Here is a 24,674-nt window from a genome sequence, read left to right on the forward strand (position 1 = left end):
TGTGGCCTCACCAGGGCTGAGCAGAGGGGCAGGATCACCTCCCTTGACCCACTGGCAACGCTCTTCGGAGTGCAGCCCAGGATACCATTGGCCTTCTTGGCCACAAGGGCACATTGCTGGCTTATGGTTACTGCTGTCCACCAGGACTCCCAGGTCCCTCTCCACAGAGCTGCTCAGCCCCCAGCCTGTACCGGTGCTTGCGGTTATTCCTCCCTAGGTGCAGGGCCCTGCACATGCCCTTGTTGAACTTCATGAAGTTCCTCACCTCCCAGCTCTCCAGCCTGTGGAGATCCTTCTGAATGGCAGCACAGCCCTCTGGGGTATCAGCCACTCCTCACAGCTTTGGGTCATCAGCAAACTTGCCGAGGGTGCACTCTGTGCCATTGTCCTGATCACTGATGAAGTTGAACAGGACCAGACCCAGTACTGACCCCTGGGGGACACCGGTAGCTGCAGGCCTCCGACCAGACTGTGCACCACTGAGCATAGCCCTCTGAGCTCTGCTGTCCAGCCAATTCTCAATCCACCCTACCTTACTATATTATGTTGTTCAGTACAATTCTATAAAAACTGACATCTATATACATAGAAGTCTCTCCATATGTATTTATAGCCAACTCTGTTGGATATCTGTAGAAGAGGCTACTGTCATTGCCCTCAACAACTGACCTGTTCTGCTTACAAAAGTAAGAGAGAACAGCAGCACGTTACACTCATATTGAATTTAAAGCATGTTTTAGAACTTTTATAAGAGCAGATATAGTAATTGCACATTCAAATTTGTCCTTTTACTGCATAGTGGGAGCTATTCAGCACTTTAATTTCACAACATTATGTGAAAGATCAATAGTGTGTGCCATCCGTGTATTGCTACAATACAAAATGCTCATATGCAGTTATTAAGAAAAAGCAGCAAAGAACAATGAATTAATTGTATTTCATATTAAAGTGACATGTGACAGTGAGCTTTCCTGTTTACTTACAGAAATGTACAAAGCCTCCTAGATTTGGAAACAAAACAAAAATCCCCAAGATTTCAATTTGACAGAGAAGTGAACATTAAACCTTTGTAAACATGATATATAGGATACGTGTGTACTTGCTTTTTCCACACCAAAATCACACTGCACAGTTAGTGTCTTCTTTACCAAGATGAACCTTAGAAGTGCCTTAATGTAAATTATTTGATATTTGCAAAGCGCATTCAGAACAAAACCTGGAAAAACAGTGATGGAATTGAAGATAGGAACTGACAGAAAAGTGCTGATCAATATGTAAGCATACCTGGTAGTCATGACTTTTTTAACAGAATCTTAAACAAAACAGGTGCAACAAAAGAGGTGCCGAAATGAAGTGAAACAAATATTCCTTCAGTTACCTTAAATAAATAAATAAAAATAAAAAGTCGATGATCTATGTATCTGATTTTATGACCAGTAGCAAGTTGAATTAAAACCTGCACACATGTAAATCAAGGACAAAATTCCTATCCATTTACATGGAGTCACAATTCTACTGATTGCAGAGTCCCAGCACAAAAGGGTCTCTTCACGGTTGTATCCAAGAACGTTTACATGTTATCCAAGAAACAGAGCATACATCATTAATGCACTGTTTTGTGCTACTTGACCTATTTCAAAATCTTAAATTCATAGTATAATAGGGGGAAATTTGTGTCCTGTTGCCTCCTACAAATCAAGAACGTTTTCAATACTAATACTTTTCCTTCATAAATAGATTGACTATTGACTACTCCTCTAATTTAGATATGAAAGTGTGTTTAATTGGAAGATGATTTAGCAACAGAGTTGTTGTGCTACTTACATAGATAGACTCACTACATATAGAAGCTTTTGCTGTCATGTGGCATTTCTAAAACTTTTATCTTGCCAAGGCACCGGTGATCGTGTGGACTTCACAATTGCGCAATGTTTAAAAATATTAAGGCTGAAGCTTGCTAGTGTCTGGTACAGGCTCCAAGCTCTGTTTTTTATGTACAGTTCTTACTCAACTGGGACAAAGCCTGCAAATGCAGAGGTTCAAGACAATGTCCTGTGAGGTCTGTGGGCACAATAGAGTTTTTCTGAAAACATTTTGACAGCAAGCTAAAATAAAATTTGAAAAATACGCTTCAGAATATGTATTAGGTGTGTAGTAAGAATTATACAGATCATCATGTAGCCATGGAAATAAATAAATGATAAATAAGCCAGATCCAAATTGATTTTTGTTTTGTTTTGTTTTAAGATCTGTGAAAAGTATCCAATTAGCTGTCAGTTTTAGGAGATACACATAGGGTAATAATGAATTCAGTGTATGTATATAATTAAGCTGCATGTTCATTCACTGCTGCAAAGACTGCAATGCATTGAATGCAGTAGCCTGCAGCTGGAAACCATTGACACATAGTTTTGGGCATATCTTTGTCAATTTTTGATTTTAAGGAACTAAGTCAAAGAAAATATACTGAAACTGGTCCACTGTTTCCACGCTTTTCCACAACTGCTGTGTCACCACTATGCATGATGCTGAAAAGACAATTCCTCCCGACATTGTTCTTCATGTTGTGTTCTGTTTTCTATTTTGCATTGCTTCTGTATTTGTTTTTGTTTTGTGTTGTTTGTCTATATGTGACGTATCAGAAGGTACTGTAAACAAATACGGGTCATCTAAGTCAGATACTACAGGCTCAATCATATGTCATTCTCAGGTAAGGGGTGTACTGGTCTTCAAACTTGCTCTCTATTCCCTTCCCTCTAAGTTGATTTGCAGATGACATCACGGAATATCAGCTGCATTTCTGCACTGGCCCTTTGCCAGAATGCATTTTCTTTCCTGTCCTCTGTGTGGCTACAGTTACGAACTGTAAGACAAGTGCAAATCTACTATAGTGCAGACCTCAGACCTGAACAGTGGTATCACTTGCATGTCTTTGCAGCGTAAGCACTTCATACAGTTGTAAGGATAAACTAAATTACTGGTTTCCTACCCCCAAGTTCCCTCTACTGCTATCACAAATTCTGGTATAAATTTTAGCACTGGTCACTGATTAGTGTCAGTTGAAAACAGCAAGATGGATCTAATGTTTGATATTTTGCATGGTGATTCTCTTTTCCCAAACAATGCCGAACAGATTACTGATTTTAATGCCTTTTTCTCCCAGCTCCCTTATCCAGCTCCCTTATCCTGTAGTCCCTTTCTCATATTCTTTCTCATATTCAACTGTGTAAAGAGAACTGCAAATCAATGGCCTTTTAGCAGTGAATAACAATGTCTATGGCACATCTCACTTCACCAGGGAAAGTCTGGGACGAAGTTGTGCCTCTATATTTGAGTTGAAAGACAACATTTAGAAGGTTTCAGTTATATTTGGATCATCTTACTCTGCTTGTTGATTGGTGTTACCAGGGTGATCTTTTTGTAGGATGACAGCTGCACACAGCTACCCACTGTAATCATGAATAAACCATCCCGGTACTCTTCACAGTCAATAATAACCTGAAGGAAGTTTTACAAGGATATTCCTAAAATATTTTGCAGGAGATGGAGTTGTGGAAGATAGGAGAAGAATACTTGGATAGTGGAAATCTAATACACAACTAAAGCTTTACTGTTTACTGTTATGTTCCCCGAAGCCTGCTGAGCAGGAAGTGCCCTGGAACACACAGAGCGTATTTGAGACAACATAATACAACCTTTGAGCTGAGTACTTCAACATACCGAACACTCTTGTCAGTCATGCAGGAATGCACTTAAATAAGCTTTACTGTAAATGTCCCCAGCTCATTTGAAAAACACAAATACAGGAAACACATATTATGACAGCTGATAACAACCTTTGTGATTCGAGTTAGTACTGGGAACCAAGGGACTCTATTCAGTCAATGCTTTCACTAATTTAAATATAAAAACAAATATTTTTTCTCCACAAGTGCAGAACCTGGACTGACAGAATGTAGGCAGAGGAGAGGGTTTTATTCCTCTAATGAAGGCATAAGCAGAAAAGTAAGCCTGTATGTGTATCTCTCTCCCTCAGTCTGATGTCTGCATATGCTCTCCAGTTGGGAATAACTGCAGATAGATTAAATTTATCCACTTCTAATGCAAACCATATATCAATAATCCCATTCTCGGAATCCACTATAAAACAGTTAAGTGCTTTTTTGTTTATCACTTTTCTGTTGGCATTCACAATAGTTCCTCTTAACTATTTTTCTTACAGAATTCTACTACTTGTCTGTAAGTATTGCAAAGACAATGCACATAGTGTGGATCTGGCCTTGCGTATTGGGCAGAAAATTCTTAAGTGAGCTGCAACAACACAGCACTACTCACTAGGCATGGGCAAGGATCAACCTGAGGAGACTGGCTCCCAAGCATGTAATCTTACTCTCTTTTGAGAACAAGACAGTTATGTGACAGTGCAGTACTGTCCAAGCTGGGGTATCCAGAAAACATTCCCAAAGCTGACTGACTTTGGGATGTGTGGAATTTAGTCCGAATCTCTCTCTGCTAAACAAGAAAATTCAGAATTAGCGTTATCACTGACACATACCATTCTGCAACTAGCTAAAGTCCTATACAACAGTGCAATAAGACAAACAGATGCACTGGACATTTCCAACCTGGACATTATACCTTGAACTCTAAGGACCACTGACTACCTGTGATTAGTCTTATGTTCTGCTTTGGTGTAATACCTTGGTAAGCCTAGGCCAGAACTTTAATCTTCCTCTGTGTTAGAGTTGAATTAATCTTGCCTAGTTTCAGCCATATAGTAGTTACAATTTAAGCTAACCCTCTCCTATTGTCAGTGGAGAGACATGGGCATGCATAGAAGGCAGTTCATGCCAGGTCTAGAACAGATCTGGTACACCTAGACGGAAGTGAATTTACTTTGTTTCTCTCACCTTTGGCTATAGGAGCTTAGCCAACTTGGCTATCTGCCAAATACTATATTCAGTAAATTTCATCAAAGGAGCACTTCTAAACAAAATGTACCCATTATACCAACTGTACAGTTTTGTTTAGCTTTAGGAAGGTCTTAAGTAGGAAATGGAGCATCTGTGCAAATATACCACATAACTCCATATCCAAAGCCCAATGCAGAGAAGATTAAGTCACAGGAACTCATCTTCATGACACTGAACAGCAAAACCTCTCATTTCCTCTCATTTTAGACTTGTAAAGACATACTGTCTTCCTTGTGGTTCACACTCATATATCTTTTTCCTCATTCAGAATAGAAATTTGGAAATACTGACCTTGGAATAGTTACAGGTTATCTTAGGAAAATACTGTGCTGTCCTGATAAAACAACTATAAGGAAGATGCTTTCATAAAAAATGTTCTAGAATTCCATATTATTGTAATTCCTCAAAAATATGTCTACTCCTGTGAGGTGGCTGTTGTTGTAGGAACATTACTAAATACAGTACACAAAGACCATGACTGCGTGGTCAAGGTGGTGGATACATTTATCACTTCTTGATTTTCCCTTCTTTAGCCCTTCCCATTTTTCCTTTTCCTTTTTGGCACTCCTAAGCAGATTAGGGGACATATCAGGTTGCTGGTTAATGGAGATCAATTGTGTGAGCTATACTAACTATGTACTAAAGTTAATGAGACAAACATTCCTCTCCTGTATATTGACGTGCTCTCTGAAACAAGAAGGAATCCCTGACTTCACTACTAGTGCTGAATGTCAGTCAGAGAAAGGTGGTCTAGCAAGATGGTCATGTGCTAGCATGGGATAAAATCTGTTTTCAGAGACTTTGCACATCTGAAACAAATCATTTAATTTCTGTGTTTCTCAGCTCCTTGGGGTGGGGAGGGAAATATTAAACCAGTTTTCCTAACTTTTATCCATCCTATCTGTTCATATTTGGAATCTCTATGGGGACAGTAATTTCTCCCAAAATGTCTTTGTACTCTTGCTATCACAACTAAGATGTTGTCCAAGGAATAAATTCTTTCTCCTATCAGCATTATCCCAGTACAAACAAAAGGTACGGATATTGGCAAGAGATACCGTAGACAGTATCACTGCCACGAAGTGCTCATGCTTTGCTTTGTGTTCATCATCCTGTCAGTTCTTGCATCTTGATAGTACAGAACTTGTGGTAAGCAGCAGCTCTTGGTGTGGAAAGTGGACATTAGCTAAAACAGTATTTGCAGAGAGCTTCATTTCTGGAAAGGTTCAAATGAGTACCCCTGGAGCACAGCAGGCTACTTGCGACAAAAGGCACCTTGCTTCTTATTCAGTCTCTGGACATAAATCTCTTGTCCCTGTGTTTAGAATAATAGCAAAATGACAAGAATTAACTTATTTGAGATGCCAACATTTTTTCTAACTTGTGGTCACTATTATGATATACTACATCCACATGTAGTTTATACCACGCACACACACAAACACGTACTCAAGCTCTTAAAGGGACATCTAACTTTGTCAAGTATAACTATCTTCCTTCAGGCTAACAGAGGGAAGTATGACTTGGATTAATAGTTGTCATGACCATTAAGTCTTCTCTACAGAAATAATCGATTTTGATTTTTAACAGATTGCAAGGGGTTAGACTGAGGCTTCATTTTCTTGAATGGCCACTGGAACAAGTGGAAAATTATTCTGATAGAGCTGTGAAATACTTTGTGCCATCATATTATATGGTTCTCCAAAACCAGGAAAATGTTCAGTGGGGTCTTGTAAGGAGACATTGTAAAATATAAAATTGCTACAACAGCTGAAAGACAGAGAATGGTTCCATTGAGAGAAAACTAATGCGCAAGTGTCAAAATGGACAGTTGGTGTCAGCTCCAGAAGGATTTAAAACTTAGACATAAGCTTGAAGAAACCATGTTAACAGAGCCAATGTCTGTATGAAAAGAACTTTGTACTTAACAAAAATCCATTGTAAACAACATATTTGACACAGCCTTTATTAAAGTGCTTAGGAGAAAAGAATGGTTCATTAATGAAATACTTAAGTACTATATTCCACTGATATTCAACATTATACAACGTTTTCATTTTTCCTGAAAAAGAAATTCCAAACATAAGTGAGAGCTTGGTATATTGATAAATTTTGGTAAAAAGTTCATGTTTCCAAAAAGGCAAATCTATGAGAAAGTCCTTAATATTTCATTTATAATGAAACTGAGATTACATATCAAATGAAACAAGATTTTCTGTTACCATTTTAAAACAGTTCTTTATGATCTATATAGAATAGTCTCAATCACATTTAGGAAATCAATTGTATATACTGTAGAACTATTTATAGTTCATCTCAGAGGACTGCAAAAATAATTTTAGGCTTTATATTTCAGCAGAGGCTAACCTTGCGTTGCACATGGCTTGCACACAATTCAAATAAAGTTTCCTTGCCAAAGATGTATCACATGGCTGGTCTGCTGGCATGGCTGCGTAATCCAAACCCCTGACTTTGGGAGGAAGTGAGCCAGTGGAAGTTGTTGAAGCCAACACCTTCAAAATAGCCCGGACACTCAGCCCAGTCCTGCTTCACAAAGGAGCAGTGAGATCGCAGGGCAACCATTGCCATCTCCTGCAGGCGAGCCTTTCTAAATGTAAGCTTCTCTCTGGCTTGTCTGCATATTCGATGCATTTGTGACTTTTGAGGACATGAAGTTTTCAGTAAACAGACCACACCAATTACCATCCACCCCATGTTCCATGAAGCTGGAAGTGTATGAAATTCTGTTGGTTTGTTTTTTGTTGTTATTGGTGGTTTTTTTCTTCTTCTTTCCTGAAGGTCAAAGAGGGAGAGGCATTGAGAAAGGAGTAATGACGTTGAATAGGAGTTGGCTTGTGCTCAAGGATCTCAAGGACGTTTAAGCGTTACAATGCTTAACTCTGGGACGTCCTGCTGTGCAGCAGAATCCTTAGCTGACAAGTGCCCAACCTCAAAGCATACAGAAAAACTGCCACTAAAAAAAGGAGCTCTCAGAAATTATGAGTGGAATCTGGGAGACAGCAAGCACTGACAATGGAGACAAAAAGTGGCAAATTACACATGCCCACATAGCTCTGACTGTAACTCATGCTGGCTTGGGAGTTATCATCTCATTATCATTGTTGTCAAATAATAGGGAATTGCTAATTTTGATTTAGCCTCTAGAAGGAATCCAGGACTGAGTCTCTAGGCTTGTATTTTAAACATTCAAATAACACACAGGAGACACTGATTTATTTTCATCCTCTGCTTGGTTCAGAACAGGGATCTGTTTATCCGCGTTTATCACATCAAATATGCTGGTCCCTGGGCTAAGGCTACTGAGGAATCACTGTCTATCTGCCATACTCCAGTAGTGCAACTTTCAACAATATTTGAATGTCCATTCAAAAAATGATGTAGCCTGAGGGGGGCAGGCTCTCACATGAAATGTGGAAGGCAGCTGTTCACACACCCAAGTACAGTATTAAAAAAAATTACGTGAGCCTGGCTGAATCTTGTCCCATCCTACAAGAGTTCTGATACCTAGACTGCCTTCCTTTTTTCCATCTTAATTTTCCTCAGTTAATATTGTAGAATCCATTCTAATAGGAAACAGTGATAGCATAGATTGTAGGAAAATAAGGCAAAAAAGGAATCTTAGGAAGTCCCAGATTCTATCATATTCTGCTTGAAGGCTACATCGTTGCTGGCAGAGGTCAATATAGCTGTTGCTCTGCAGGCAAGCCAGTCTAGTATTTTTCCTTCCATCAGAAGACTTAGCCAAAACTGCCTTGTTATAACTAACTGTATAATTTATTTTCTATCCGCATAATCACAAACATCAGTTTACTGCTTACTCAATCACTGCCGGTACTTCCTATTAACATCTCTGTTCTCTAGTCTATACAACATTGATTCAGCATTTATTCAGCTGATGTTTCTAAGCCTCCCAGTTGTTCTTTTTAGCATTGTGCATTTTTTCTAGTTGTACCAGCTGTATCTGTTTTGAGATACAATGCCTGAAAATGGGCACAGGATTGCAGCTAAAGCCTTATCAGCCTAGAACAGGACAGAAGGACAACCTCATGTGCCTCCTGCCTGCTTGTGAGTCCCAGTCCCTTCCTTCTTTTGAAGAATTAGCATTTACGTAGTTAGCCTATATTTCTGCAGTTCATTAGGCTTTCCAAAGTGCTCAGTTTTGTCCTTGCTCTCATCAAAATGGAATCTATTAAAGAACATATTTCTGATTTGTCACAATCAGCTTAAAATCTAAGCATGCCCTCCAACAAGCTCATAATTCATACTGTTTGGGATACCTGCAAATTTGATGGACATATTCTCTATACCTTCATCTGAGATATTAATTAAGACTTGAGTTCCCAGAGTAGAACCATTTGAGAGTTCTTCTTTGAGCAGTTTCCAAACAGTTGAATACACATAGAGGGTTCATTTTCTTGTTTTTCATATGACAATGTCATGTGAAGCTATAAAAAAAACTACATTAAAATCAAGATAAGTGTTTCTCCTCATCCTATAACCACAAGAATTGTTGACTTGTTACAGGAGACTAAACTGATTTGGCACAGCTCCTTCTTGAAGATTTTGTAATGAGAATAAGACTACTCCATGTTAGCGTTATTTACTCCTTTGTATTTTTCCAGAAGCATATAAATATTCTATCATTTTCTCAGCATTTTTAGAGAAACTTAGGTTGAACTACTCACCTACAAGAGCCTTTTTTTTTTCTTCTGTTTAAGAATATACATTCCATTTGCCCATCTATAATCTTCTGCAATTACATCATCCACGATCTCTCAAAGATATCAGGAAATGACACTGAGATCAGTTCAGTCGATTTTCTAAGTATGCTGAGGCTGAACCAGTTTTAATATGTACAATAATCTAATTACTTTTACCTCTTGGTTTTCCTGTCCTGACTCCTTATCCTTTTGTCACTAATGTTAATTGTGTTAACTGGTTAAACCCACTTCACCTTCTTGTTGTAATTTGAATTGACAGAGGCATTAAGCACAGCTTCATCAGTTAAAGTCTTTCTCTCTATTCAGGGTCCCTTAGTTTTCTTGCTACTATAGTATTTGTTGAAAGTTTCTTCTTACTTTTTGTGTCGTTTGATTGTTGTTTTTTATTTGTCCTTTGCCGTTCTGATTTTGTCTTAAGATGACTATGCCATTCTTTCTTTCGCAGCCTTAGTCCTGTCTTCTGGTTTTTGATTGTTTGTTTGCTTTGGTTTGGTTTGGTTTTCTTTTATTCCATTTGGTTTGGTTGGTTGGGTTTTTTCCTCCTCTTACTTCAGCAACATGACTTTAAGAGCAGCTTAAAACTTACCTGAAACTGTCAGCAAGTTCTCTGCTAATTTAACCCAGCATCAGGACATAATCCCAGTATTGAATGGTTAGAATTCTGGAAAATAGTTTACATAAAGTGTTACAAAATTCCTGGAACCATGGAAACCTCAAATTTGAGATGCTTGCCTGAGAAAGCTCCCAATAAGATGTGATAATCTGAGCTTCTGCAGGCTCTTGTTTATAAACTGTTGCTGCTGCCTGTGTAAAATCAAATTCTGCAAAGACACATCCTCTAACCAAGAGACAGCTAATTATAAGAAGCCATTGGTCATTGATGTTGCTTGATTTTGCTCGTACGTTACTTTTCAGCTTGTGTAATGAATGATATAGTTGGTAAAGAGTGTCAATCATGTGATCACTTAATAATTCCCTGTTCCAGAAAATACTAAGCCTTAGCATCTGTTGGCAAAAGATACATAGTCAATTTACAATTAACTTCAGTTTTGGATCCAAATGGAGCAACGCTGGTGATCCAGAACCTTCAGGGATCTGTCTTCTCCAGAAACAATTTCAATTAATTAGTTCTAAATTAGTTGGCAATCTTTCTTGGCCATTCTTCACTAATGACACTAATGACATTAATACTTTGAATGCTGATACCTAATTCTCTTGTAATAATGAAAAGTGATTTCCTTGATAAGAACTGCAGAAGTCCATGTAAGGTTTCTCATACTCTCGATTTCTTTATCATAATGACCTTGACTGTTAGTGGACTGTGCAGGATGGATTTTGCAGCTTGAAAGAGATGCAAAAAGAAAATCTTGACTGTTCATGGACAATCAATATCACAGACAACTTCTGTCTTACCCATGTCACTGTTAATGATCAATCTTGTAAACATTTCAGAGCCCTTATATTCTTCACTGGGAACCCTCTAAATATGACTAACTTTCTTTACCCTGTTGTTAAATACTTGTTTGATGCCTACATATGAGAATCTTTGTTAGGTTATTCTCTTTCATATTGTTACGTTATTTTAGTTTATAATGTATAATACAATAGTAATATATACATACACATACATACTGTGTGCTCAACTGATTTTTTGGAACGCTACTCTGAATCTTTAACTTGTTTTGAAAAATGTTAATGCTGTCCTCCACAACCACAGTTTACAGACTGGTGTTCAGTTCTGAAATACAGGTTCTGTCCTGTGTAACTATTATTTATTTCTAGTGATCCTGATTCCTCAAAGCAAGACATCGCCTACTGATGACAACAATATGAGTGCAAGATGAAAGTAATCTGTGACTGGACTTGTACCCTGAAGACTGCTTTCCTGCTGTACACACAACTGCTCTCATTATCTCCACTTGCTATTGAATTTGCAACTTGCTAATTAATATAGCTGCAAATGAACAGTTCTGAAGGAAAAGAAAGATAAGGTGCTCTAACATGAACTGGCAAGTGCCATGCTATGAACTTACCTGTCCCTTACACTACCATCCCTTTTCAGAAACTGCCTGCAGACATTGCTAGCTGCTTTTTAGTGCTGTTCCAATGTTGCTGTCCCAAGCTGAAGACAGTAGTTCCAGTACAAAGCTTTTACACGAAAGTGTATTCTCATAAAATGGCATTTATAATATATAATTAGTCATCTAATTCAAGCACTGGGGTTTTTAGAAATACAAACTACTCAGTAGCTCCCACTGAAGAGAATGTGACTAGGCTACTATGTGTGGACATATCTAAAATAAATTGATTATTTGTCACTTGGAGCTTGCAGCATACATAGCATCTGCTTATTATTGCACAGTTACTTCTGTCTGTTCTATTTTTCAGTTATTATAGTAATCAATAATACTACAAAATGATAATTACACTGCTTAGCACTTCCAGCCAAACACTTCTGTTAGCCTGCTGTAATGCACAAATGTTGTTTAAAAATACTGGCACTGCAGGTCAACAGATTCTGTTATAAGCCAGCTGTTTCACACTTCACAAGAAAAATATTTTCTCACTATTTTCTTTAAGTCTAAACATAGCTATATGTTGTCTAGATACAAATTTCAGAATGCAGATCTAGGATTCGTCTTCCAGGGATTCTCTATATAATCAGAATACATTCTTAAGATACTTCTTTCTTCTAAGCTTTTCCTCAATGTTTAATTATCTTTTTTTTTTTCTAAGAAACATAATTAATATAATTTCTCTAAAAATCCAAACACTTCTGTCGATTCAGTTTAAGCCATATTTTGGTGATTTTTTTTTTCTTTCAGGCAGAACGCACTTCTGGCAATCTTTTAGTCTATGCACTTTATCTGAAATGTTCTCCAGCATGGTCTGGTGAAATACAGATATTTTTTGAGTATGATTGTGTAAAGTCCGACTAGAACGAGAAGGGTAAGACTCATTTTGTCAGGCAGAACTTCTGAATACTATTCCTTTTTCACTCCTGTATTGTTTCCTACATGTGAGATGAACAGCATGGGGAAGAAAGAATCTCAACTAAGACAAGGTTCTTCCCTGACTGTGAGAAATTTCATGTTTTCTGTTAGGATGACCATAAGACTCCTCTGTACTTTTGGAGTATCACAGAGGTGACTTAACATGGTACAGAAATAGTGGCCAGAGACATTTAATTATTTCAAAAATCTCGCACAACAAAATTGCAGATTTTCTTTGTGCCACAAACCCACAGCATGTTCAAGAGATTGTTACAAACCCTACGTCCTGTTGTACTTCAAAGAATACATTTCTGAGCCTAAGGAATCTTAAAGAAAGTGAAACCTTGCATATAAAGATGCAGAAGTTATGAAGTGAAATGATGTGAAATGAATAGAACATACAGATGAAGGAATACAAGATAGACTGCTGTATTTCTTACACTGACAGATCACAGGTAACCTTATTTACAAAGCACGTACCTTAAATGACACACAGTCAAATAACATAATGACCTTCACAGCCTAAAAGAGTTTTGCAGCTGTGCAACAGGTTCTGATAACAACATGATATGATATATGTTGGATTCAAGGTCATTATTGCTATTTAATTCAGAGCAAATTTATTTTCAGAAGCCTTTCTCTTAATGGCTTCTATTTTCCAAAAGAAGCAGCAATTTTCCTTTTGAAAACCTGTGTAGATAAGATACATGGGAATTCTGCATTAACATTTTCTCAAGTCCCAGATATATTATACAGAATTTAAGTTTGCAAGAGAGTCCATCTATCATGTTTGAGGATGTACATCACTGTAACTACAGGAATTAGGAAGAAACTTCCCTGTTGAAACCTTCAGAGCAAGCTGTATCTTCAACTGAAGCATTTGATACGCATCTTTCTCAGAAAATACAGATAACAGATTTGGTGGACAGCAGTGTGACAAGTCATTCCTGGCACCTTGAACACATCTTCCCTATATTTTAGTGGGAGACAAAACTTTAAGGACTTTTGAGGTATTTTCCAGGTAGACTACTGACTAAGTTATAGCCAGGAAGGGACAGACATATATTTGTCTTTTAATGAGTAAAAGAAGCCAGCAGATGCAGGAGACTGTGAGTGATACAAAATGGCCCCAAAACACAGCAGCTTGTGTAACAGCTCCATCCTAGTGGAGAGGGTAAGAAGATACTAGGATGAATAATGAAAATGTTTGATGATCGGTGTATTCTTCAGAGGTAAAGAAAAGTAGGTCTGTGAAAACATTTTTTTCTTTCTATGCTACAGAAAGAAATTGAGAAAACGATATACATATATTTAATAATAAATATGCAAACCCAGTTGTTTTATTTTTGGATTAAAGCCCAGTAAAGCACAAGGATTTTGCATATGCAGGAAGCAAAAGACTTGAGAAAAGCTACACAGAGAACAGAATCTGACTGGTGCTTAGAAAGGAATGGTCACATCAGACTACCCCAAGTTCATGTTGTGAACATCACATTCAAATCAGTCAGCAACATATTTATGGAAATTCAGATGATGACAGCAGTATGACAATAGCAGGAGTATAAAAATATCCAGCACCAAATATGAGTTTAAAAAAAAAAAGTACTAAATATCTAAATGATAAATAAACAAAGATGTAAACTAAAACTTCATTCCTCTGATGGTGGGAAAGAGCTCTTTATAGACACAAAAAACAAAAGTAATTCAAATGTCTACATGAAAGGGTTAAAGAGAACAATAGCTAGGCCTTGAAATTGACTGGTTCACAGAAGGATTCAAAGGTAAATTTGTAATCACCTAGAGAGCCAAAATTCCAGTCCTAGCAAACATGTTTTATATCCAAGTATCCATGAATATACATGTATATTCAAAGTTGAGTCTGACTTAGCAAAGCCAATTGTTGTACCTAAGCAAGAACTTGGAAGAGAACACTTGAGATGTAGCATTTATGTCTGCTAAGGCTGAAAACATGACAGGACAGAGAAACATCATTCTATATTTACTGTATATTATGGAAAGATTGATGACATGTCACCCAAAGGATCTCAAGCAAGCCATAACAATGTATATGAGACAAGCTTTATTTGTTCAGTTGGCTGTAATGTGGGTAGTGGAAAGAAAAAGAGGTAATGATGATGCACGGAGAACAAAATCTCAAAGTATAAATCATGCAGAATGTTCAAAATACAAATCATGGAGAAATCAACACTTCTTCCAAATTATGAGCTAAATTGTTTGTCCACAAAGGCAGAGCAATGCCGAAAATATAATGAATAAAAATTTGAAATTATAGACAACAGAGAAAATGTGTATTGTTTCATGATGAACAAGGAAATCTATGGGACAATGAAAGGACTGCATTACTTCCAATACGTTATTTACATTTTAGAAAAGGAACTATCTCAGGAGATTCTCGTTTCAGTTGTTTCTGCATTTTAAATCCACAAGTGCATGGAATAACTGAGGAGTATATTAATGCAGCACCAGGAAATAAGTCAAGACCCAGTAATGCCTACATGTGACTACAGCTTATTGACTTTATCTTTGTTATCCAGAGCTATGTATCTCTAATCAAACGGCTCATTGAAGTGGCACATCCATATGTCAAAGAGCTTACACCAGGAAACCAAAAAAATATATTGGCAATGGAGAATGAAATTGTTTAATGCAATTTGTGTATAGAAGATGATCATTCAGCATAAACACTTCGTGGCTTTGTGATGTGCTGTTTTAAACAATCCCTAGGTTATTGCTGGGAAGAGAGCTCTGTACGTCCATAACTTCCATTGTACCTTCGTGGTTTCCAGACTCCAGGGCACTGTCATCCCATTTTTCCATGAAGTACCGTGATTCTGCAAAAATCCCTTGTGAGCTCCAGAAAAGAAAGCTGTCATTTTTCCACTGCCTGAACACAAAGCTCTCTTTCTGTCCATAGGCAGCAGGGATATGATTAGACTAAGTGCTGGATGCAGAAACTGGTTATCCTCCAAGCCTTTCTTTACTTTCACTTACAGAATTAAAATTAGTATTTATTTTAATTAGTAGTAGCAGCTATAGTTTAATTATTGTCCTTTTGACTGAGTCGGGTTTAGATATCATTGTAATTATGTTCTGAAACTGTATAGTGTGAAAATGCACTTTCTGCTTATAGTCTAAACAGATAAATAAGTATATAACTATAAAATGATCTTTCATGTACTCTACAAAAAAATGTGATAGCAAAAAAAATGATTATAAAGCACATGATGTGTCTTGGACTCATGTCAGATTTCAAGTCCCCTCTTTTTATTTTTTTCCTTCCTAATCAAAAGTAGAAGATGACTGTAATTTTTATTGCTTTCCTTCCTGCAAAGAATCCCAGCTTGTGGATAGAACCACGGAAAATGCCTGTCCCAGCCAGCAACAGTGCAATGGGCTTCTGGTTTCTGATTGGCACTCCCTCCTCCCCAGGAAAACGTCTTGTAGTAAAATAAATGTGTTTGTGCAGTGGTGACTATTTGTCACTGTAGACCCTGACACAGGCATTAAAGCATCTGCCATTTAGAACTGTGTCTCATAACTGCCCAACATGAGAGCTGTAATGAAATCCTACCTTACCATCTTGAACCAGAGGAGTCTGTTTAGTTAGCAAGGTTGCACCTCTCAGATACTAACAGGACTGTAACTGATATGAACACTAAAGTCCATATCCAATCAAAGGAAAACAGCAGTGATTTGGAACAGCAATAGAGCCAAGGCCACTGTGAATGAGACTTTTTTTTTTTTAAATCTTCCCGTACAAAGACTGTATAATTATATGAAGTTGTCTTTTTCATATCTCTACCTTACTGACTTCCTAGCCCACAGCAGGCATTATGATTCACTACTCCACTTGCCAAACTTGCATTTCAGGGATGGTGCTCCCACTTGCTTATAAATTCTCTGAAATGGCCATATACTTACACACAAGCACCAGCATGCAGAGTACACACACTTGCTCTAGTCAGTTCCCAAATTTTCAGTGAGAGTGCACGTGACATTGTGGATATCCAAATAATATAATTTCCTTGGAAAAACAGAATTTGAACAGAGTAAAGTAAATAGTAGAATCTAAGTAAGCAAAAGTCAGCTAGAAGTATAACAACATATATAAATGAAAATTAGGAATTAAAGCTGTTCCACGTTCCATGCTCCTGCATGCCACTCTGGAGTTCATATAACTTAAGGCAGGAAGACATAATTGAGTTCAGAAAAGCAGTGTCCCTACATACCACAGGCCATGGAGTCTGGTATGCTCCATCCCAGCAGCAGGAATTATTTTTCCATGAATGACAGTTAAGTTCTTTTGCTTAAATTTCCCACAGGCCATTGTCAGCATAATAAAATCTGGTCCCCTATAGAGTCACCATTACTCAGACTTTCAAGAAAATTCATGGAAATTATTTAATCTCTCTTCACCAAGTGTTTATCTGACAAATTGTAGATGTGGGATAAATACATGTTCTTTACCAGCTTGCACGTCTTTTGTGCACCAGCTTTGCCCTTATGATGTCCACATCAATCAGACATTTGAAACATCTCTAGAAAAGAAAGATGTCTCAGTCCTTCTCACCTGCTTAAAACAGTGAATGTCATAGTGCAGCAACACATCAAAGTTTTCTGTAGTTCTTACCAGTGAACTGTGACCATCAGTAGATTAACAGATAGTGTAGGTTCATCAGGATCAGATCTGTAGAAATTGGTAGTGCGGGTGACCTAGCATCCACTTCACATTTTAGGGTGCCTTCCAGCTTAGTTTCCCCTGAACAAAATCCAGATGACACATTCTGAGAGCACCCTCTAAAGAGTATCAAAAATGCAGTAAGTGGGGGCTATGCAGAGATTTGCTCCATAAATGCACTCCTGACAAATGAAAACGAGAATGCAAACACACCCTGTATGGGTATTTGAGTGCACCTCTTGACACTTCAGGAGGAATGGCAAAAAATTAACCCTATAAAAGCTTTGACTGGTGTCTTAATTATACAACATATGGGTAATAATAGACAACAAAACATGGATGTTAACATATATCCCCAGATATGCTGTTGAGCCCAATCTGAATATACTTAAAAATCTCAGGTGAGAAGGTCTTCTGTGTGAATGGGAAGTGACTGAGAACAGGACAGGAGAACGAGCCTAGACATCTTCGAGGCAAAATTACTCTAAGGGGTTGCCTTGAGACTATAATGAGGATAGAGTATGAATTTTTCTGTTGAGAAGCTAGATGAAAAATTGTAAAATTGAAACAGGAGGTGATACAATTCACACTAAAAAAAAAAAAAAAAAGGAAGAATAGCATTGTATATTAACAATAAAATATATCGGAAAGGAAAGTTTCTGTTAAGAAAGATGCAATTGAATATAAGTGTAAAAGATAAGGAAAAAAAAAGGCGAATGGGAAAGTGAGCAGAGGCATGTCCATAACCAAAGTGCAAACAAACTCTGACAACCCCAGTAGGCCCACATCTGAGCCCATCCTAATAACCTGCACTTCAGAAATTGACAAAAAGCAAAATACCTGGTAGCCAAGGTATTGAACCATATCCCAAAGCAGGAATGGTATTGTATGGGTAGAATAGGGCTGCAGCAAGGGCAGGCTGAAAATTTCATCCTTACCTAGGTACCCTTTCAGAGTGCTGAACAGGAACAGATATATCTGATCCCCTCTGGTTATTGATGCTGCTGCAAAGAGTCAAAGAGATAAAAGGTTAAAATTCCATCATGCCTGTGGCTCAAGTAAGTGAAAAATAAAAAGGAAGCATTTGGAGTGGTACTCAGGGCCCTGTGGGTCCAAGATAAGAAAATATTTCTGTATAATTCGAGACTAAACTTCTGCTCAAGCCATAAGGTGTCAAGAGCAACCTGGGCAGTTATGAACTCACTATTCAACTATAATTATACAGAATATTTTAGAATTAATTTGGTGGAAAGGGTGATTGAGGTTCTAGAGATCAGCTGTGACGTAAAACCAATTGATTACAGGTAGAGCTTTGCAGTGATCCCACTTCTGATTCCATGTCCACTTTTTCTTGTTCTTATGCTTTTACTTCCTCTTAGGTCCTTGTGCTTATATCTAACAAGATCTGGCATTAAGGTATAAAGAGAAAAAGACCAGCATCAACATATGAATCCTCCACTTGGCCCACTGCAATGGAGAACGTTGCTAAGGGCATTTTGTTCACATATACTCTGGTTTCTTGCTAGCTGTGTTATTTTATGACATTGGTTATGACCAAGGAGCAGGAACAGGGCATGCAGTGTGATGGCTACAGCACAATCAAAGTTGCTTGTGTGGAGGGGGAATGGACAACTTCATCAAACTAAAAATCAGTTGCAGTTGATGAAATTTCTGCTCAATAAAGAACTATGTTACACCCACGTTACTCTGAGGAACTAGGTCTGTTTATTCCAGCTCTTAATGAATGAGTGCTGAAAAGACAGAAGTTTTTATTTTGTTTCCTGCTTGAAGCAAAAATGCTGTTGAAAGCTGAAGGAACATCTGGCTCCTAAACTTCCACTTTTGAAACTCCCATAGTCAAGCTAAAACTCTCTGAGAGGACAACCACATTTTAGTAGTATTTCTCCCGCAACCTAAGTTTTTATTTGTGCACCTCACCAGTAGATTGATCTTGTCTGTCTTGTTCCAAACACCACCAGAGCAGCAGCAAAGAAGCTAAAGATTAAATGAAAAAAATAACTGTAGTAAAGGTGAAAAGTTTTAAGCAATCAGCAGACTGGTTTTTTTATTTATTACCACTGTCATTACCGTTATGGGGAAAACATCCCTGAAAAGCACTGAAAAGCACATAATGCCAAGGGGCAACATGAGAAACACAAGGGATGGGTAAAGGCTGGCATTATATCCCTTTTTAAAGGTAGAAAATTAAATCACAGGGAAATTAAATGACTGGTCAAAGGTCAAACAGCAAACTAAGTACAGAGCGTGGAAACTGTGCCTTATGTTCAGCTCCTTAACTGTAAGGCTACTCTGAAGAGAAAAAAATACCTCAGTGCTGGAATATTAATATCAAAATTAGTTTCACTGAAAACAGGTTGAATTTCTCTGTCTCATTCAAAACTGGATTTTGTTCTGCCTAATTAAAACTGAAATGAGATCCATTTCAGCAATACTGATTTGGTCAAAACAAAATTGCAGCTACTCCGTAATATATTTGTACTCATAAAAACTGGTTTGCAATCAGTTTTGGAGAAAGTCAAGCTAATAATCAAGGTAATTGCAGCTTTTAAGAATGGAACAAAAATGCCACAGTTCCTTTCAGAAAGAAGTCACATGCTAGCTTTGAGAGATACCCTGGGATTCCAGAGCTATATACTACATATATACATATATATATATAATGTATTTTTACATAAGCAGAGAGAAATTACATGTGATTTAAGGAAAGCAAGGCAGCCCAGGGAAAGAAGCAGACAGGACGTTTTCCCATAGCTTCCCTTCCATGAGGTGAGAGAGGCCTAGACATGATGTGACATTACAGAGTATGCTAACAGAGAGTGATCACAAGCTCCGTTTCTGTCTCGGGGGCCAGGAAGCTCTGGAAGTCTTGCCAGGCCCTGGGGATTAAACTGCAGTTAGAACAGATGCCTGAGCTTCGATTGCCCTAAACACTGTCAAGGACAGGGGCTGTCCGGAGAGCCACATCAGACCGTAACCCAGTCACCTGGAATCACTTCTGTCACCTCATGGGCAACATGGGAAAGTTCAAATGAAAACGCCGCGCCGAGGTGCACTAACTGGGTGCTTCGACACCACAGCAAGACTCTGCCTTGGCAGAGGCACTCCGTGTGTGTGGAGGAACAGTGAGCTTGGCTCCTAACCTTGGGCTGGCCCGGGCAGCGTGGGTCACAGGAATGGCATGCCTCAAGGGGGGGGAAAGGAGGGGGTGAATAGCAGGGGCTTCTTCTCAAAATATTAACCCTTCTATTTGGAGAGCCGTGGCTGCCTTTGAAACCTCTCCTTGGAGACCTATACTTAGCACTGGGTAAGAAGCGTGCAGCGTGTATGTGTGTGTGTGCGTGTGTGTGTGTGTGCATGAGTGTGTGTGCATGTGAGCCAGGGAGGGCCGGGGGCAGGCTCCACCCGCAGCCCCCCGCCTTTGTCCTGCGGCCGAGCCCCTCGAGCTCCGCAGCCGGGCCTCCCGCTGCGCCCAGACACGGCTCCAAGAGCCCCCTCCGCGTGTCCCCTCGCACATCCCACACTCACCGGTTTTGGGGTGCATTTTTCTATTTCATTTGTTTTCTTTTTCTAAAATATTTTTTTTTTATTTGCCTATGTCCCCTTGTTCTGCCCCCTTTCCTCCCCCCTTCTAAATTGGAGATGTTCTCAGGACAGCGCCCAGGAGACTGGCTGGAATCAGTTTTGGAGGGTGATGCACCGCGACAGCTAAAAGTTGGATAGGGTTTCAGCAGCTCCTATATATAAAGCAGGGGGGACTTATGTCACTGCACTAATTAAATTCCATCTGGGTTGTTCCTCGGGGTGTTTTCGAGCCTGCCACCCAACTCGAGCAGGCAGAGGGGCCGAGGGACAGCATGATGATGGACCTTTTCGAAACTGGCTCCTATTTCTTCTACTTGGACGGGGAGAATGGAGCCCTGCAGCAGCTGGAGATGGCGGAGGGTTCCCCGCTGTACCCAGGCAGCGACGGCACCTTGTCCCCGTGTCAGGACCAAATGCCGCCGGAGGCCGGCAGCGACAGCAGCGGCGAGGAGCATGTGCTGGCCCCCCCGGGCCTGCAGCCCCCTCACTGCCCCGGCCAGTGTTTGATCTGGGCTTGTAAAACCTGCAAGAGAAAGTCGGCCCCCACGGACAGGCGGAAAGCGGCCACCCTGCGGGAGAGGAGGCGGCTGAAGAAGATCAACGAAGCCTTCGAGGCGCTGAAAAGGCGGACTGTGGCCAACCCCAACCAGCGGCTGCCCAAGGTGGAGATCCTGAGGAGCGCCATCAGCTACATCGAGAGGCTGCAGGACCTCCTGCACAGGCTGGATCAGCAGGAGAAAATGCAGGAGGTCGGGGGGGACGCCTTCAGCTTCAGCCCCAAGCAGGCAAATGTAAGCACGGCCGCCCGGCACCCGGCTGCGGGGCCGCCGCTCCCCTCCCTCCCCGCCCGCCTCCCTCCTTCCCCCGCAGCCCCGGGGCACGGGGGGGGCTGCCCCCCGCTAACGCAGGCACCTTCCCCTCTCCCCCCGTCCCCCTGCCGCAGGGCTCGGACTTCCTCGGCACCTGCGGCTCCGACTGGAGAAACCTCTCCGACCATTCCCGGGCGCTGGGAGCCAGCCCCAGAGCAGGTAACACCCCACTGCCCCCCTCCCAGCCCCGCCGGCCGCAGCCGCCGTCCCCACGAGGCATCTCCCCCCCCCCCCCCGTCTCTCTTTTTCTCTCGCCTGGCAGGAGGCTCCGCCGTCGAGTCGTCGGCTTCCAGCAGCCTGCGCTGCCTCTCCTCCATAGTGGACAGTATTTCCTCCGACGAGCCCAAGCTGCCCGGCGTGGAGGAAGCGGTGGAGAAATGAGGCAGGGCCCGCGGGGCTCGGGCCGAGGTACCGCCGCCCGCCCAGCCTGACGGAGCGGCCCTCGGCGTCCCGAGCCCGAAGGACTCCTCCTGACCCCCACCCCCCTTTCACCCCGAGTTTTGTTTTCGTTACGCCTCGTCGCATAGACCAGCCTCCCCCCCAATTTTTCCGTTTTTAATTTAAGAGACTTACTCGCGTGCCGGTGATCCGCTTTGCCCGAGGCTCACCGAAACGTCCATTCCTGTCTGAGTGGAGCTGCCGGCTGCCTTCCGTGCTAGTGGCGTTCAGAGAGGTCCCGCCTCGTTGCGTTTCTGTAAATACTTTTAGTACTGTCTTTTCTTTTGTAAACACGGAAAAAAAAAGAAAAAGAAAAAAAAAAGAGAATATATATATATTTAAATGGTGGGATGTGATATTGTATATAAGGACGGACGGATTTCCCGGGTTGTAAAATAAAGCCCTTTGCGTTACAGTGTCTCTCCTCCCGGTCATTCAGTCCTAACCCGAGCCTGGAGCCCGAGCCCTCCGTGCCCTCAGCCGGACGACCCCGCAGAGCTCGAGCTGCGACAGCGGGAGGCAGCTGCGGGGACACGTTTCCCTCCGCTCCCTCCTCTAAGGACCGTCTCTCCTCGCCCAGGACCGCCCCGGCGGTGCTAATTACCCCCCCCCTCCCCTGCCGTCTCCCCGGGGAAGCGGGGTCGGGCGCTGGGAGCCGGGGGGAAGGAGCCCCCCAGCCGCGCCGTGTGCCCCTAAACGGGCGGGGAGAGGGCACCGCTGGCTGAGAGATGGGGGGCTCGGCGCCTCCCGCCTCGTCTGCAGCACGCTTTACGGGCCCCGAGGGGCAGCGGCAGGCTGTGACGGGAGCCGGCTGCCCCCCGGGGCCGGGGGGCCGGGATTTCTCCCGAGGAAAGGCGACTCCCCTTGGCTTCCCTGCTCCTTGAGGGAGAGGGGTCCCTCGGGGAGGAAGGAGTTAAGCGGCGAGAGGAGGGGGGCAGCAGCAGACGAAGCCTCTCACTCAGTGATGTAAAAAAAAAAAAAAAAAACAAACAAAACAAAAAACCAGCCTCTCCGAGGATGGCGGAGCGGCAGCTCCTCGCGGCCAGGACGTTCCGGTTTGTAGGGGATTGTTTGTAATCCCAGGAAGGGGCGACCACCGGGAAACCAGCGCGCCCTGCCCTGCGCGCACACACACGGCGCGCTGCGGGACAGCTGAGAGGGGCACCGGCTTCAGCTCAAAGGCTCTGCTGCAACTCTCTGCCCGTGGGCGCTCTCCTCGGCAGCTCTAACCCCTGATTTATTTTTTGTTTTTGTTTTCGAAAGGTCACAGCCACGTTTCTGGAAGGTCTCACCCTTCCCGGCCACACTGGCACGGCTGCGCCAGCCCGAGGGGGAAGCCCTTGAAGGAGACGCGCGGTGCCGGTGCGGTCCTTCCTCCCTTTTTGTTCGCCGTGGCCAGCCCGGTTTTAAACCTGCTAAGTAATTGCTCTCCGCTGAGATATTCGTTGGTAACACCTCATTGCGGAGGTACGGTGCGATGGGCATGTAGTGACAGAGGACATACGCTTCCCCACCTTTTCTGGTTGCAAATAAACCCTTTGCTTTGGGGAACTCACGGCCTGCTAAGAAAGCGGCGCCTCCGGGAGCTCGGGCCACTTTCTGCGCGTAATTTGGAGCTCTGGAGAAAGAGCGACGAGCCGAGGTCCCGGGGGCCCGCCCCAGCGCCCAGCACCGCGGCCCGGGGGGCAGGACCCCGGCAGGACCCCCCCGCAGTGCCTCCTTCGGCGGCCGGGCAACTCGGGCGGTTACTGGGAATAGATTTGCCCCAAGGAAGTTTTTTCGTTAAATAAAGAAAATACCTCCCGAAGAGACGCTCCGTGACCCCCGTGCGGCCGGCGTGCCAGGCTTCCCGGCGAACTTCTCGGTGTGTTTGCAATTGAACTGTTTGCGTTTGATATTAATAACGATAATCTTCGCCTAAATCCGAAGCCAAAGCAAACAGGGCCGTGGAAGCACAGAACCAGAGGGCAGTCACCGGGTGAGGCTGGGGGTTTAACCCAGCCTTTCTCCCCAGGCGCCCCGCAGGGAGCCAGCGGGGCGGACACGGGGTGCCGGCGGGCACTGCGGGGCGCTCCCGCAGCTCGCCACCTGCCCCGCTCCCCTCGCCAGCCCTCCCCGCAGCCAGCCACCTGCTCGCCCGCCCGGGCGACCAGCACGGAGCTGTCACTGCCCTCCCCCGAAGGGAACCCGCACGGTGTGGTTTTATTTCAGAGCTTTCACCTTCCTGCAGAAAACGAGCTGCGGGAACGGGAGCGGGGGGCAGGGGAGAGGGGGGTGAGTAATTGAGCCATGTGCTCGCCGGGCCGCCCCTTCGGTAGCAGGAACTAGCAACTTTTCCCAGTCTCAAGGCTGCTAAA

The 24,674-nt window shown here is 42.0% G+C and overlaps 2 protein-coding genes across 9 annotated transcripts; one reads left to right on the forward strand and one right to left on the reverse strand.

The window, feature by feature from the left end:
* Nucleotides 1–15,527: 15,527 nt before the first annotated feature.
* On the reverse strand, nt 15,528–23,547 carry LOC310891707 (uncharacterized protein). 7 transcript variants are annotated; one of them, XR_014577692.1, is made up of 6 exons: nt 22,453–22,590; nt 22,135–22,227; nt 18,346–18,411; nt 17,360–17,488; nt 16,651–16,753; nt 15,528–15,560 (listed from the first exon to the last, which is right to left on the reverse strand). XR_014577692.1 is itself a non-coding variant. In XM_083819436.1 (6 exons), exons 1-4 carry the CDS (start codon nt 22,497–22,499, stop codon nt 17,376–17,378), a joined length of 321 nt encoding a protein of 106 aa, XP_083675562.1. In that variant the 5' UTR covers nt 22,500–23,547; the 3' UTR covers nt 15,528–15,560; nt 16,651–16,753; nt 17,360–17,375. The 7 variants fall into 7 exon arrangements, 1 of the variants encoding a protein (XP_083675562.1); XR_014577693.1 differs by lacking the exons at nt 22,135–22,227; nt 22,453–22,590 and adding exons at nt 19,346–19,402; nt 21,295–21,389; XM_083819436.1 differs by lacking the exon at nt 22,135–22,227 and adding an exon at nt 19,346–19,402 and having other exon boundaries at nt 17,360–17,526; nt 22,453–23,547.
* Nucleotides 19,392–22,730, forward strand: MYF6 (myogenic factor 6). 2 transcript variants are annotated; one of them, XM_083819435.1, is made up of 3 exons: nt 19,392–21,801; nt 21,954–22,038; nt 22,142–22,730. In XM_083819435.1, the coding sequence occupies exons 1-3, from the start codon at nt 21,283–21,285 to the stop codon at nt 22,258–22,260; spliced, it is 723 nt and encodes a 240-aa protein (XP_083675561.1). In that variant the 5' UTR covers nt 19,392–21,282; the 3' UTR covers nt 22,261–22,730. The 2 variants fall into 2 exon arrangements, with proteins under 2 accessions (XP_083675561.1, XP_083675560.1); XM_083819434.1 differs by having other exon boundaries at nt 19,392–22,038.
* Nucleotides 23,548–24,674: the final 1,127 nt, after the last annotated feature.

This window comes from Anser anser, assembly GCF_964211835.1.
Source record: "Anser anser genome assembly, chromosome: 1".
In the NCBI taxonomy this organism is placed as follows: domain Eukaryota; kingdom Metazoa; phylum Chordata; class Aves; order Anseriformes; family Anatidae; genus Anser; species Anser anser.